Source organism: Lissotriton helveticus, chromosome 6, assembly GCF_964261635.1.
Source record: "Lissotriton helveticus chromosome 6, aLisHel1.1, whole genome shotgun sequence".
NCBI classification, from domain to species: domain Eukaryota; kingdom Metazoa; phylum Chordata; class Amphibia; order Caudata; family Salamandridae; genus Lissotriton; species Lissotriton helveticus.
This window is the reverse complement of record NC_136067.1, coordinates 4,996,969-5,013,501: the sequence shown is the minus strand read 5'-3', so window position 1 is coordinate 5,013,501 and position 16,533 is coordinate 4,996,969. Positions and strand designations below refer to the sequence as shown.

At 47.9% G+C, this 16,533-nt stretch overlaps 1 protein-coding gene across 2 annotated transcripts in view; it reads right to left on the bottom strand.

Annotated features, from left to right (window-relative positions):
* Positions 1-16,533, bottom strand: part of PPP2R5D (protein phosphatase 2 regulatory subunit B'delta) — a 242,482-nt gene that overhangs the window by 14,192 nt on the left and 211,757 nt on the right. For both annotated transcript variants that reach the window (XM_078647239.1, XM_078647238.1), the window contains exons 13-14: positions 12,145-12,246; positions 5,225-5,297 (exon numbers count right to left, since the gene is read on the bottom strand). In XM_078647239.1, the coding sequence (XP_078503365.1) occupies positions 5,225-5,297; positions 12,145-12,246 (175 nt within the window). The remainder of the gene's footprint in view (positions 1-5,224; positions 5,298-12,144; positions 12,247-16,533) is intronic.

Genomic DNA, 16,533 nt, shown 5'->3' with positions numbered 1-16,533 from the left:
GCCCGATCAAGACAGTTCTGAACAGAACTTTCTCTATTAGTAACCAATACAGCTGTACCCAAAAGGGAGATGTACACAGAAGTCTGTAAGCTGACGAAATAGTCAACGGCCCTGAGAGCAGCTGCATCCTGCACACCAGTCCTCTGGGATTACAACCTTGCAGTTTGATGACGTTTGCGGGGTGCCTTGCACTTAGTCGTTAGAAGGCTTTAATGGAGCCACAAGAGCACCAGCGAGAGATGGCCACGGGTACTCCCTTGTGTTCACAGTAACGTTCACCCTCCTGTCCTTCTATAATGCTTCAGACCAGCACTGAACTGTTTCCAAACACTCCCAATAGGGACAGACTTGACGGGTAAAGCACTGAGATGAAGATGTGGGACTAACAACCCTTCGTTCTACACAAGCACAGAGATGAGGATGTTGGGCTAACAACCCTTCGTTCTAGACATGCACAGAGATGAAGATGTGGGCTGTTGGGCTTCATTGCAGATGACACTGTCAGCACACAGTTCCAGTTGAGAGGTAGAAAAGAGGAAGGGCCTGAATTCCGCTCCGGATCTGCGTTGCAAGTGCCGAAAAGAAGGAACTGACATCAACGCATCGGCGGAGGAGTTATATGCACTCTGCTGACGTCACATTCGGGGACGACGTCGCTGCATAGTCACTCAACGCCCTCTGCCGGCGCACCGAAGTACTGTGGGGGAAAACGTTTCCGGGTCCAGTCAGGCGCCTGGGGAGATTCTAAAGTAAGGAATATGCGGCTAGAAGTCTCTACTAGATTAAATGTTTTGCATTGCTTCTCTGTGTAAGCCTTGCTGCTCAGTACCACCGCTGCCCAGTGTTGAGCTGAGGGTTTCACGGACAAAAAGGGTGGGAAAGCGTCTTACACGGAGAGGTCGCACAACCACACCATATAATAACACCCCAGCAATGTCTTCATGGTGGATAAAAACAAACCTCAAGTAGTTAACTGGTAGCTGGTAAACGGCCACTACCCGATGGATGGCAGCCACCTCCTCCAAGGCGTTCTACTCCTGGAGGAGTGCTTGGATCTGAAGGATGAGTACCTCACGATCTCCATCTTCAAACCACATCGAAGGTTCTTACAGTTGATATGGACACAGCACGTCCTGGAGTTCGGTTTCATCAGTGCGATGGTAGTACTAAGGTTCTAAAACCGGTCTCAGGGCATTTGTTGCATCGTTTATTTGGACAATAACCTGTTGATGGAACAATCCCGCTGTAGACGAACACAGCACCGCTCAACAACACTCTCTCCATAAGGGCTTGGGTTTGGTCAACTGAGAAATCCCTTCTGGTTCCTCAAAAGATAATGTCCTATAGTTCCTCTACACCTTAAAGGATCTGCACGTTTAGACAACACAGACTGTGGGATTGGTGTCTAGACTGATTCCAGGCAGCCCCACCGGGTATGTTCGCTTGTATACCAGCCTCGCTCACAGGGCCACTCGAAACTCCTCTTACAAAGGAGAGAATAGTTCTTGGCAACTATCGAACATGACAACTTTGTCCCGACAGGAATCGTGGACACAGAGCGATACTTTTTGCTCAGTCACTCGTGCTCACTTTGTCTCAGAGAGATACACAGAATAAACGGTGGGGACATTTTCAATAAGCATTTATTGAACCAGCGTCATTCTAGTGTAAAATAGGTGTGCTGAAACCACCATAAGACAGAAACAGATATAAATGATTATAAGCACAGAGTAAAAGGATGATCGATCCCTACCATAATGGTAAAACAATTAATACAGGTAAGTATATAAAATACAGGACAGTAATAATGCGTTCGCCTACGATGCAACCCTAACTAAACGTACCTAAGTTTACCTAGCAGGTATGTACGTGTAGAGCCAAGAATCGCTCTAGGATAAGTCAACCCCATTACCTGAAGTGAGAGACTGTGGGACCCCGTCCTGGTTTCGAGATGGACACCCCGCGAGGGATGTCAGACCACTGTGAGCTGGAGTGTCTGCATGCAGGAACCTCAGCGTCTTGCATCAGTGTGTCAGCATGAAGTCTTTCTTCTCCTCTCCTCAACTAATATATGGTGTATATATGCCCAAAGTTGCACCCTCTAGGGATCTACCTTGCTGTGTCATGTCAGACTAGGATGACTGAATGAAAAACCCTTATACATAGTTATTATGCAGGAGATGGTAGTCCTGCTGAGAGTCCAAGAATCCTCATGCATAATGAATGAGGCTAGTTTTTCGGAGAAAACCCCACGTCCTTTAAGCAGAACCGTAACTAGGTAAGAGGTCAGTACCAAGAACCGTTATGAAGTGAAATGGCAGGAGAAATATTATTATTATTAGTATTTTATAAAGAGCGCAGCTACCCCAATGGGGTGTCCCGGCGCTGATTGAGTAAAAACTGTCGTCCAAGGCAAAGGCCTACAGGCAGAATAGGAAAGTTTTTAAGGATCGGCGGATATAGGTGATATAGGTGAAAGGTTTGGTTACTACCTGAGCCTTTATTGGGGTACCTGTATGAAACATAACAGTAATAATCTTTTTGGCATTCCAGACTTGGTTAAGTCTACTCAGTCTTCCAGGAAGGAAAGTAGCGAAGATATTTTAGGAACTGAGAAGAACATTAGCTAAATCCACAAAGTCTTTAAGGCCGATTGCTCATATAGTGGGTCTCTTGTAATTTTCCATTCAAGCGATCTTTCCACGGTCGATCCATAACAGGGCCCTACAGAATTTGAAGGTGTCTCATCTGAGGAAAGGCCTTTGCTATATGGGGACAGGTCTCATCCTGGAGGGAGGAACTTCGCTAGTTGCTTCCTCACATGGAGGCCTGGGCTGGCTGGGCTATCTTTATGTCCCAGCCAGACAGTAGGATGGAAAGTCTGGTGTGGAACACTCTCTACCGGTGGAAGACGGTCAGAAAGAACTGAATCTCTACACGCACTGCCTAGAGCTCCCGACAGGCTCGTTCGGAGTCAACTGCAGGACAAAGAAGGCAGATGCGGTGTCACCCTCAAGATCGACAAAATCTCCGCTGTCAGATACATCAACTATCTAAGGGGGAAAAAGCCCAGATCACTGACAGAGATAATAGCAAAGAACCTTTGGCACTTTCACCCGTCAGTAAAAACAGAATAACTTTCTGGAAGAAGCAACAAAGTCGCAGATTGTCATTCCAGGCACCTGCAAGACCCGAGTCTGCGGACGCTGGAACCAAAAGTCTTTCAGTGGCTGAACAAAGATCGATCCCTTCTCAATGAAAACTAAAAGATAAAGGTCCACTTGTGGAGGTTGGGTCAGTTGATGTATGCAACAACTCCTGGATCCCAAATGTTTCATGTCCTGAACTGCCTTTCGGAACATTTCTCTCCACCCTTTCAGGAGGCCACCTTTCCATGGATGGTTTCCAGGTGGGAGAGCAGCCCTGGGCCAGAAACCTGATGAGGAGGATAGGTGTCTCATTTCCACTTGAAGGAAGGTATTCCAAATTACGGGGCGTGGGCAGTCTTGACTCTTTCCTTACTATGGGCGGAAGCGGATATCTGCATTGAAGGGAGATATCAGGTAAGGTGGCCATGTTGGTGTCTGGTCTCGTGCAGGATAGTTGCTGATATAAGGACTCTGGATATTTCAGGTTGGGTTTTTTATGCAGGACGGAGTTACCTTATCAGTGTACAGAAGGACCATAAACTCAAGGTTTATTTCCTACCTCGTTTTCAGGGATTCTCCTAAATATTGTATGGTTTAATGTCTCCAGGATAACGAAAGCATGACTGAGGAGGTAAGACCTCAAGGGGAACAACAACTATGAATATCACTGAAGAAACTCTTTAAAGCGGTTTCCCCTTCCACCACTGCTCAGCGTTATGCGGGAAGAAGGTGTATACACCAAGGGCTCGATTCACAAAGGCAATCTGAGACAAAAGTCTAACTTTATGACTTTTGGTATTTACAGAGGTCATTTACGAGTTGTATCTTTACATCTGCACCCACGCCATAATCTGCAACTCGGGTGGAATCTCTGTACCCGGGCCGGAGTCTACAGCTCGGGCCAGATGAGGCGTAATCAATGGTCCGGAACGCAATTTTTACAAAAAGAAGCATTAGGAATGCAAGATAAACGGTAGAGGTCATGAAAATACGTTTGGGCAGGAAAAGGGTGTGGCCGGACACTACAGAACATCCCAGAAAAGTTTGCTCCTTTGTATCATGGTCCATGCAGTGTTATGACTAGTGGCTTTTCTAGACAGATCCAGATTCCAGCACCTACGCCAATGAAATATCCAGTGCTGGAGGAAGCTGCGACGGGAGAATTTGAGAGAAGAGTTGGAACTGTAGAGAGAGGGTTATGTGAAGGGAGAACTGTGCAGAGGGTTGGAATAGAAAGGAGAACTAAGCAGAGGGCAATGTGATGGGAGAGATGTAATGAGAAGATTTTGAGCGCAAAGGAGGATGAGGGGGGAGCATAGAAGAGGAGGTGTAAAGGGAGAGTAATGCAGAGGGAAGGGAGACAAAGAACAGTTTACATAAGGAAAGAGATGAAGTGAGAGTATAAATGAAGGAGGATATGTAGATACAGGACACAGACGATGAAGGCAAAAGCGTACAAAGTAGTGTGAAGAGGGACTGATGTGAGCTTCAAGGGGGTGTGAAGAGGGACTGATGTGAGCTTCAAGGGGGTGTGAAGAGGGACTGATGTGAGCTTCAAGGGGGTGTGAAGAGGGACTGATGTGAGCTTCAAGGGGGTGTGAAGAGGGACTGATGTGAGCTTGAAGGGGGTGTGAAGAGGGACTGATGTGAGCTTCAAGGGGGTGTGAAGAGGGACTGATGTGAGCTTGAAGGGGGTGTGAAGAGGGACTGATGTGAGCTTGAAGGGGGTGTGAAGAGGGACTGATGTGAGCTTGAAGGGGGTGTGAAGAGGGACTGATGTGAGCTTCAAGGGGGTGTGAAGAGGGACTGATGTGAGCTTCAAGGGGGTGTGAAGAGGGACTGATGTGAGCTTCAAGGGGGTGTGAAGAGGGACTGATGTGAGCTTGAAGGGGGTGTGAAGAGGGACTGATGTGAGCTTGAAGGGGGTGTGAAGAGGGACTGATGTGAGCTTGAAGGGGGTGTGAATGGGGCTGTGCAGAGGGCGATGTGCTTGAGCTGTAATAAAGAGGATGTGAAGGAAGAGCAGGGCTGAAAGTTGGAATAAAGACTGTTCACAAACACCGTGTTACATTTACCTGAGGGTTTAATCGGGCGAGTTCTTCTATCTTGTGCCACATTTCTTCTCGCTCCTTTACTTTAAATTTTCCTCTGGAAAAGAAAAGATCAAGATATTGACTTAGTGCTGTGCTACAGACATGACTGTACAACTGCGAGATGACAGAGAAAGCTATACCATACACAGGCTGCTCTGTGCCAAGTGCCGCTGTGGAGGCAGCTGTACAGAGGCCGCTGCCCGCACAGGAGGTCCAAGCAGACGCTCAACCAGGACACTCAAATCCAGAGGAGCAGAGCCTCCAGTTAAAGTAAACTCAGTAGCCACCACAACTCACCTCCTGGCTGCCAGTCAACCATGACCAGCCTTGCAGAAGAAATACTAATTTGTAGTCTTTGCGATCAAGTTTACAGAGCCAAGCGATAAAGCAACAAGAATAAAAGTAAAAGTGATGTGGAGGAATCGTATGGCCGTGAACATTACAGACTAAGCCCTGCAACACAATTCAAACCCAATGGCAGGGACCTTATAAGCAGGCCACAGAGACCAACTTTTATCAGGAGACACTGGCGATGGGTAGGTGCAAAGTGAACCTGGAAAACAGCATTCGGTGACAGGCGAACTGGAGAAAGTGGGGGAGTGAGTAAAAACTACAAACCAACTTCACCCGTTTGGGGATAGTCCACAATCGGCTCCCAAAACATTTCTACAGGAAGCCTGTATTTTAAAGGACAGTTTTATGGAAGAGCAAACATGCACGTAAGTTATCCTAAGGTTCACGTCACAGCAAGTAAAGGGGACTCCCTCCCTTCCCACAGCCTTTATGTTGTTGGCCTTCCTTATAAAGAAAAAAGTTCTCTTTTCAAGTGTCACTTTAGTGAACGGCAATGCTAGTTAAGGGAGTGATCGATAGGTCCTGAAATGTAAGCAAAAGACATTTGACTGGAAAATGAGCGCTATATGGAGCTTCAGTAACAAGGCTGTACAGTTGTACATCAAATGCTGAACACTGTCCTCTGATACTGCCTTACTGCTCGACCAAGCTACCACTTTAGAGTGTAAGTTTCTATCTAACTTTAACCTCTGCCTACCTCTGGGGATTCTGTACACACTATACCTCATGTTGGTATAGTATATATAGAGCCAGTTTCTTACTATGTGTGCTGTAGATACACATGCTTTGCATAGACTATACAGCAGTATTCTCCCAAAGTGGTGGCTAACCTGTAGATGTTGCAGTTGTCTGGAAAAGTCTTTTTAGCACAGCCTGTCCTACATTAGCCTGTTGTCGTGTTAACACATCCACACAATAGTATTGGTAAATGTGTGTGGTGTAGACCATGTTGCTGCTTTACAAATGTCAGCTATTGGAATGTTACCTAAAAAGGCCATAGATGCACCAATTTTGTGAGTGGAATGCGCTCTAGGGGGTATAAAGTGTTTAGCTTTGGCATAGCAAGTTTGATTGCACTTGACAATCCATCTTGAAATGCCAGATTTAGAAATAGGAATGCCTTTGTGAGGTGGTGTAAATGAAACCAACAGTTGCTCTGTTTTACGAAAATCTTTTGTTCTTTCGATATATAGTACAACAAAGCTCTTTTTACATCATGTGTGTGAAGAGCTCTTTCTGCTACTGAATCAGGTTGAGGAAAGAACACAGGTAACTCAACTGATTGGTTAATGTGGAAAGCAGAAACCACTTTGGAAAAGAATTTGGGATTGATGCGAAGAACTAAACTATCTTTATGGAGCTGAAAGATGGGTTCTTCTAAGATTAATGCCTGTAGCTCACCAACTCTTCTAAATGAAGTGATTGCAGTTAGAAATGCAACTTGTGTAGCGGTTCAAAGGGTGAACCCATAAGTCTTGTAAGTACCACATGAAGATTCCACACTGGTGCCGGTGGAATTCTTGGTGGTCATGAATCTCTTTAAGCCCGCCATAAAGGTTTTGATGACAGGAACTTTGAACAAAGACAAATGCTGTTGGTTTTGTAAATACGCCGCTACTGCAGCAAGGTGCACCCTAATAGATGTATGAGCTAGACCACATTGCTGTAGGTTTAGAAGGCAAGAGACAATTTTCTAAATAGAAGCATCTAGGAGGTAGAATTTTGTTGTTATTGCAGTAAACAACACATCGTTTCCATTTTGCTGTACAGCAAGCTCTGGTCTAGGCCTTCTGGCTTCTTTCAGAATAGTCACACAGACTGGTGGCAAATGTAAGTATCCAAACTATGACTTCAGGAGCAAAATCGCTAAGTTGAGCTCCTTGGGATTTGGATGCCTGATTTCTCCATGGTTGAGTGAGGAGACTAGAGGGGAGATGTGGCTTATGCTGCAGAACTACTGAGATCTCTAACAGGGTTGTGTTCCACGGCTGATTCGCCCATGTTTGCCTGAGTTTCCGAACAAGGAGTGGGAGAGGTGGAAAAGTGTAGGCAAATACCCCTGACCAATTCATCCACAGGGCATTGCCTTTGGAGAGAGGGGGTGGGAACCTGGAGGCAAAGTTTGGGCATTTTGCGTTGTCTTCTGTGGCAAACAGATCTATTTGTGGGTATCCCCATTGTTGAAAGTATCGCAGGAGGACTTGGGGATGAAGTTCCCACTCGTGTATTTGCTGAAGAGGTCGGCAATTTGATTGTTCACTACCGGGAGGTGTTCTGCCTGAAGGTGAATCTTGTGATGGATTGCCCATTTCCAAATTGTCTGAGACAGTCGTGACAGTCAGAGATAGCGTGTCCCTCCTTGTTTTTGTACATAGTACATCGCTGTCATGTTTTCTGTGCGGACTAGGACAACTTTGCCTGTGAGATGAAACTGAAAAGCTCTCAGCGATCGAAACACGGCTAGAAGCGCTAGATAGAGGATGTGGAGAGGTCTGTGTTTGTCGTCCCAGAGACCTTGGATTGTGTACTGATGGAGATGTGCACCCCAACCAGTTGAAGATGCGTCTGCTGTTCCACCACTACAGAGAGCGATGGGTGCGGCGGTCTATCAACACCAGATAGTTTAACTGACCCTGTGACTGATTCCACTGACGTGCTAAGCATTCTTGTAATGGCCGCAAGTGTAGTCTTGCATGAGGTACTGTTGTAATGCATGACGCTATCATTCCCAGTAGGTGCATGAAAGTCCCGGCTGGTAAGGTTTGGTTGGTTTGAAACTGCAGCAATAGAGTTTGGATATTGGAAATTCTGGCTGTGGTGGGGAAGGCTAGAGCTGTGTGAGTGTGGAGAGTGGCTTCTAGATAAGATAGTATCTGTGAAGACTGTAGGTGGAACTTTTGATTGACAGTGAAACCTAATTGGTGGAGTAGGTGTAGCGTGGTCTGAGTGTGTTCTAGACACGTCTGGTGTGGGCTGGCTTTGATGAGTCAGTCGTCTAGGCAGAGGAAGACATGAATTTGTTGTCTTCTGAGATGAGCTGCTACCACTGCTAGGTATTTTGTAAATTCCCTGGGAGCAGTAGTTACTCCGATTGGGAGTACTTTGAACGGATCGCGTTTGCCTGCGATCACAAACCTGAGATATTTGCGATGAGCTGGATGAATGGGAATGTGAAAGTATGTGTCTTAAATCCAATGTGGTCAAAAAATCGCCTTGCTGCAGAAGAGGAGTAACCTGTTGAAGCGTTACCATATGGAAATGTTTTGACAGTATGTAGTGGTTTAACTCTTAGATCCAAAATTGGCTCCTTCTTGGGAATTTCAAAATAAAGAGTAAACCCCTGAACCTTGGTACTGAAACGGAACTGTTTCTATGGCTCTTTTTGTAAGTGAGATTGCACCTCGTTTGAGTAACTGCAAATGGTCTGGCGACAATTTGTGAACGCGAGGTGGAATGTTTGGTTGACTGGAGGCAAGCTCTAGGCAATAACCATGTTGGATAAGGTTGAGCACCCATTTGTCGGTTGTTATAGATTGCCACATGGGGAGAAACTGCTGAAGTCTTCAGGGGGGAGGTGGGACAAGTCACTGTTCGTTAGGGGAAAGGGTGTTACACGGTGTGGCGCCTTTACCCCTACCTTTGGAATTGTAGCCTCTATATCCACCTCTGTAGAAACCTCTAGAGTGAAAGGATTGGTTGTTGCCGTTGTAAGAGGAAGTATTTGGGCCTGAGGATGTTGTTTTGGACCCTGCTCTGTAAAACGAGCAGCGAGAGAGCTTCTATTGGATGGGACTGGAGCGCTCCCATGGACTCTGCCACTTCAGTGTCCTTCATTTTTTTCAAGGACTGGTCGACTACAGGACCGAACAGGTGTTCCTTGCAAAGGGGGTGCTCAAAACATGACTGTTGAACTTCAGGATTATACCCAGAGATCCTAAGCCGTGCACGCCTTCTAAGGAGAATGCTGGTATTGATCTCAGAGGCTGCGGTGTCTGCTGCGTCTAAAGCACATCTGATTGAGGAGTTAGAGATGAGTTTCCCCTCTTCAACTAACTGCTGTGCCTTCGTTTTGAATTAGTCTCGGAGATATTGGAGCAGTTGCTCCGTCTCATCCCAGTGTGCCCTGTCGTACCATGTGTATTTGTGATCCGCCAGTGGTTTGCGGCTTGAACAGCTGCTTTGTTTTCCCAAAAATCTATACGTTTGGATTCTTTATCTGGGGGAGGTGCATCCCCAGAGGTTTGCGAGTTAGCTCGTTTGCAAGCATTGGACACTACTAGGGAGTCGAGAGGGAATTGTCCTTTGATAAATACAGGATCTGATGGTGAGGGTTTGTATTTTTTTAATCTACCCGTGGAGTTAAAATACATTCTCGTACAAGGTCTTTAAAGATATCCTCTACCTGCCTCATCATGTCTTTAAGCACAGGGAGTGTTTGACTGGACCTGTCCGTGGACTCTAGTGTTTAAATAGAAAGTCCTCTTCTAATATCTCTTCATGTAAGGTCTCCCCGTGATACTCTGCTGCTCTAGCAACGAGCGGTTTGTAAGCCATGCTATCGTCTGGTGGTGATGTCTTTGCAGGGTAAAGCTCTGACTCATTGTCTCCTGGAGGGTCGATGGTGTAGTCATTCCAGGGGTCTGCAGGAAAATGAGTGTCATCATCACCCTGATCCCCATCAGGATCTGTGTGTGGAGATCCCGGAGGTGCTCTGTGCGGGGGATCTTCAATTAACTGTAGAGAAGATGGTGAAGGAGGAGGAGAGGGTTTTGGGGCACGATAAACAGGGCTGTAGCCATGTCCTTCTTCTTTAAGGGAATCTTATTGGCAGAATTCTCTGCAGGAAGCTTGTGTTTTTGCTGGAGTTTTAGCCAAAATATGTCCAGTATCAGGATTAATATACATTTACTCTCGTTTGGGATCCAATTCGGCCATAAGAACATCTCAAATTGGTACTGGAGCCTCAAGAACATTGTCCTTGGATTTAGGCATCAAAATCAACGTGTTTGTGGTAGTGGACTGTTTCGGCTCCAAAGCATGTTTATATTTGGAAGCTGAGGGTTTCGGCTCCAAATCAGATTGGTCTTTGGAGCTTGATTTCGGATCCAAAGGTAATTTTGGACGACTCGGTCCAGAGCCAGAAGGCTTGACGGTTTGTTTCGGTGCCGAGCCGAGAGGCAGGGCGTTGAACACATTGTCTTGATGCCGACCTTGGCCTGAAAGCAGAGGTGGTGCTGTAGCCTTATGAGTTTTGGAAGAGGATTTAGGGGACGAGGGGTCTTCGATACTCACTGCACCCTGTCCCGGAGGCATTTCTTTGGACTCTAGACCGATCGCACTCCGAATCAGACTCTGGAACAGAAAGGGTTTCCTCTTCTGCAGCGGACTGGTCGATCTCTTCTTGGTCGGATTTTTCTCCGAAGATATCCGGGGTGTGCTGGATGCTTTGCCGTTGCATCTCTCTTAGTCGAGCCTGACGATCGCGTAGTGTCTTCCTGAACCGAAACGACATACAAGCATCGCAGTTTTCTCCTTGTGCTCCGGAGAAAGGCACATGTTACCAACTTGATGTGGGTCGTTGTGAGGAAATTTGGCGTGGCACTGAGGACAGAAGTCTGGACCGACGCGGTTAGGGCCGACAGCCGCCCATGAGGTTTTCTATCGAAAATGGAGTTTGTCGAGCGATTTGATAAGTGGAGAACAGGGAAACGCGTACAGAAACAATACCGTGGCGGGTAGAGTGGATTGCGCACCGAGGGGAACTCAAACGATTTTCGAACTGGAGCGCAGCAATACATGTCCGCACATGATGGCAGAAAAAACAATCTAACAATGGAATCGATGCCCATGCTCACTATCACCGAAAGGAGGAGTCACCTTACCTCGTGACTGGAAAAACTTCTTTGAAGTCAAACAAATTGCAAACATCTGGACCCAACACTAGAAGGCAGGAGTTTACAAAGCATGTGTACCTAGAGCACACATGCCTTGAGCATTCTCGGCTCCCATTTTTGAAGAGCATATCCAGGCTGACCTACCACCAGTCAAAGCCTCATGTTTGTTCACGCCAAACCCTATTTAGAGTTTCTACATTAAACTTTGTTGAACGACATCTCGCTGTTCAGACGTGAGCCCTTGTTCTCAGGTTTTGCTGATTAACACCCACCATGTAGCATAGTTCATTGCATGAATGTGAAGTGACACTTACATAACAAAGGCCCTCACCCATTTACCTACCAGTTGTGAGCCTGAATCATCAAACATCCACGTATCAGCAGATGGCTGCCACATATTTGCTCCAGCAGAAGTCGTCTAGTGCCTCAAGTTTGTTTGCTCAGCCTGCCTCCTATTCAAGCATCTACCAGCTGAAACCAGCCTCATGTTCACTCACCTGTCAGCAGAGAACATTCGTATGTTTATTCCCTACATGCAAAGGTTTGTTCTTATTTGATCCCCTGCAGTAAAGACTGGCATCCTGCTCTCTAGCGAGCGCTGTGGACCCCACACCCTCCTCCCCCAGCAGCCCCCAGGACGCTTTCAATACTCACTTCTGTTTCTCGGCCTTGTACTGCTGCGTGCAGTCATCAAACAGCTTCTGGTTCATCTCCATGAAGAGCTTCAGGGCGTTGTAGATGAGGCCGTGGATCGTTCTGTAAGGAACACAAACGAGCGAGTGAAACACCTATGCAGGGTATTATAGGCCCATGAGTGAGTGAAGCACCCCAGCAGGGCAATATAGGCCCACGAGAGAGTGAAGCACCTATGCAGGGTAATATAGGCCCACGAGCGAGTGAAGCACCTATGCAGGGCAATATAGGCCCACGAGCGAGTGAAGCACCTATGCAGGGTATTATAGGCCCACGAGTGAGTGAAGCACCTATCCAGGGTAATATAGGCCCATGAGTGAGTGAAGCACCTATCCAGGGTAATATAGGCCCACGAGAGAGTGAAGCACCTATGCAGGGTATTATAGGCCCATGAGTGAGTGAAGCACCCCAGCAGGGCAATATAGGCCCACGAGCGAGTGAAGCACCTATGCAGGGCAATATAGGCCCACGAGCGAGTGAAACACCTATGCAGGGTATTATAGGCCCATGAGTGAGTGAAGCACCCCAGCAGGGCAATATAGGCCCACGAGCGAGTGAAACACCTATCCAGGGTAATATAGGCCCATGAGTGAGTGAAGCACCTATCCAGGGTAATATAGGCCCATGAGTGAGTGAAGCACCCCAGCAGGGCAATATAGGCCCACGAGCGAGTGAAGCACCTATGCAGGGCAATATAGGCCCATGAGTGAGTGAAACACCTATGCAGGGTATTATAGGCCCATGAGTGAGTGAAGCACCCCAGCAGGGCAATATAGGCCCACGAGCGAGTGAAACACCTATCCAGGGTAATATAGGCCCATGAGTGAGTGAAGCACCTATCCAGGGTAATATAGGCCCACGAGAGAGTGAAGCACCTATGCAGGGTATTATAGGCCCATGAGTGAGTGAAGCACCTATGCAGGGTATTATAGGCCCATGAGTGAGTGAAGCACCTATGCAGGGTATTATAGGCCCATGAGCGAGTGAAGCACCTATGCAGGGTAATATAGGCCCACGAGCGAGTGAAGCACCTATGCAGGGTAATATAGGCCCACGAGCGAGTGAAGCACCTATGCAGGGCAATATAGGCCCACGAGCGAGTGAAACACCTATGCAGGGTAATATAGGCCCACGAGCGAGTGAAGCACCTATGCAGGGTATTATAGGCCCAAGAGTGAGTGAAGCACCTATGCACGGTATTATAGGCCCAAGAGTGAGTGAAGCACCCCAGCAGGGCAATATAGGCCCACGAGAGAGTGAAGCACCTATGCAGGGTAATATAGGCCCACGAGAGAGTGAAGCACCTATGCACGGTATTATAGGCCCAAGAGTGAGTGAAGCACCTATGCACGGTATTATAGGCCCATGAGTGAGTGAAGCACCCCAGCAGGGCAATATAGGCCCACGAGCGAGTGAAGCACCTATGCAGGGCAATATAGGCCCACGAGCGAGTGAAACACCTATGCAGGGTATTATAGGCCCATGAGTGAGTGAAGCACCCCAGCAGGGCAATATAGGCCCACGAGCGAGTGAAACACCTATCCAGGGTAATATAGGCCCATGAGTGAGTGAAGCACCTATCCAGGGTAATATAGGCCCACGAGAGAGTGAAGCACCTATGCACGGTATTATAGGCCCACGAGAGAGTGAAGCACCTATGCACGGTATTATAGGCCCAAGAGTGAGTGAAGCACCTAGGCAAGGTATTGAATATGCTACTTACCAGTATGCATCTGTTCTTGGCATGTAGGGCAGCTAACATTCATATCTATAGCATAGATCGCCGCCTAGTGATGGGTCCGGATGATTGCACATTGTTGTCCTGGAAGAGTCTTCGAAGTATCCTGAGATAGGTGGCTCCTCCCCTGGACTACAGTGCGCATGGGCATCGACTCCATCCTCAGATTGTTTTTAGCCATTGTGGCAAAGATGGAGTGTAACCGTGTGAGCGATGGCCATGCTAAGAGTAAGTGTAAAAAGTCTGCAGCCGCTACAGGCGCCGGGGAGGAGGGCGGGCGATATGAATGTCAGCAGCCCTACATGCCAAGAACAGATGCATACTGGTAAGTAGCATATTCGGTTCGAGGCATGTGGGCTGCTGAATTCATATCTTTAGCATAGAATACATAGCAGTCCCTCCATTAACGGCGGCCGCCTGTGCCAGCTGCAGACGTTTGAAAAAGTGTCTTAAGAACAGCCTGTCCTACAGCTGCTTGGAGTGCACATCTACACAGTAGTGTTTTGTAAATGTGTGTGGGGTAGACCATGTGGCTGCTCTACAAATGTCTTCCAAAGGGATATTACCAAGGAAAGCCATGGAGGCCCCCAACTTGCGAGTGGAGTGGGCTCTGGGAGGGACCGTTAAAGTGCGCCTAGCCTTTTGATAGCAAATTTGAATACACTTAACGATCCACCTGGCTATACCTGCTTTGGAAATGGGGTTGCCTTTGTGCTGGGCTGAGAAGGCAACAAAGAGTGGTTGTGTTTTCCTAAAGTCTTTGGTCCTATCGATGTAGTGCATCAAAGCTCGTGTGACGTCAAGAGTGTGGAGCATTCTTTCGGCCACTGTCTCAGGATTTTGAAAGAACACAGGCAGTTCAATAGTCTGATTGACATGGAACTGCGAAACAACTTTAGAAAGAAATTTAGGGTTAGTGCGCAGCACCACCCTGTTGGAGTGAATCTGTATGAATGGCTCTTGTACGGTGAGCGCCTGCAGCTCACTAACACGTCGCAGTGACGTAATGGCTATCAGGAAAGCCACTTTCCATGTTAAGAACTGAATCTCGCAGGAATGTAGAGGCTCAAAAGGTGGACCCATCAACCTGGTGAGGACCACATTGAGGTTCCACACAGGAGCTGGCGGGGTTCTGGGAGGAATGACCCGTTTCAGTCCTTCTAGGAAGGCTTTAATGGCAGGCACCCTGAAAACGGAGAGATGCTGCCTGTTTTGGAGATAAGCCGCTATGGCGGATAAGTGTATCCGAATGGAAGCGTACGCTAGATTGCATTTGTAAAGATGTAACAAATAGCAGATATTAGGAATGGATGCATCTAGCGGGTTGATGTGATGTTCTGTACAGTAAATGACAAACCGCTTCCATTTCGCCGCATAGCAAGCTCTGGTAGTGGGCTTTCTCGCCTCCCAGATGATGTCAATGCATTCAGGAGGCAAGTCAAGGTAGCCAAACTCTAAGACCTCAGGAGCCAGATCGAGCTGTTGCGGATCTGGATGCTGAATGTCGCCATGGTTCTGCGTCAAGAGCCTGGGTGTGAGGTACAGCCTTTGATGCGGTACCACGGAGAGTTCTAGAAACGTGGTGTACCATGGCTGGTGTGCCCACGTTGGAGCAACCAGGATGAGCGTCATCGAGTGTTGCTTTAGCTTTCGTGCCACCAGCGGTATTAGAGGTGCTGGGGGAAAAGCGTACGCAAATCTGCCTGACCAGTTCATCCATATCGCATTGCCCTGCGACTGTGGGTGCGGGAACCTGGCGGCAAAGCTTTGGCATTTTGCGTTTTCCCTTGTGGCGAACAGGTCTATCTCTGGATGACCCCACTGCTGGAAGTACGGGTGGAGTACGGATGGATGTATCTCCCACTCGTGCATTTGGTGGCTGTGCCTGTTGAGCAGATCCGCCATCTGATTGTCCGTGCCCGGGAGGTGTTCCACCATGAGGAAGATGTTCCTCTGAATGGCCCACTTCCACATGCTCTGAGCCAGATGAGACAACTGTGGAGAGTGTGTACCTCCCTGCTTCTGGATGTAGTACATGGCTGTCATGTTGTCCGTCCGGATCAACACGACCTTGTTGCACAGATGTACTCTGAATGCCTTCAGCGCCATGAAGATTGCCATCAGTTCTAGGTAGTTGATGTGCATCTTCCTTTGCTGCGTCGTCCATAGTCCCTGCACCGTGTAGTGGAGCACATGAGCTCCCCATCCCTGGAGAGATGCGTCCGTCGTCAGGATAATTTGTGGCACAGGCTCCTGGAACGGTCGGCCCTTGCAAAGGTTGTGTGGAGTCCACCAATGCAGAGAGTTGTATGCCCGACCCGTCACCAACACTAGGTCTTTTAACTGTCCGTGAGCCTGATTCCACTGACGTGCCAAGCACTCCTGAAGCGGACGCATATGAAGTCTCGCGTGCGGGACTATGAAGATGCAGGAGGCCATCATGCCTATCAACTGCATGAACACTCTTGCAGGAAGCGAGTGTTGCGGTCTGAATGTTTGGATTAGCGACTGGATGTTGTTGATCCTCACCGACGTTGGCTGAGCCGTGGCCGCCAGAGTATCTATCGTCGCGCCCAGATACTGCCGCACATGGGCTGGCTGAAGGTGCGACT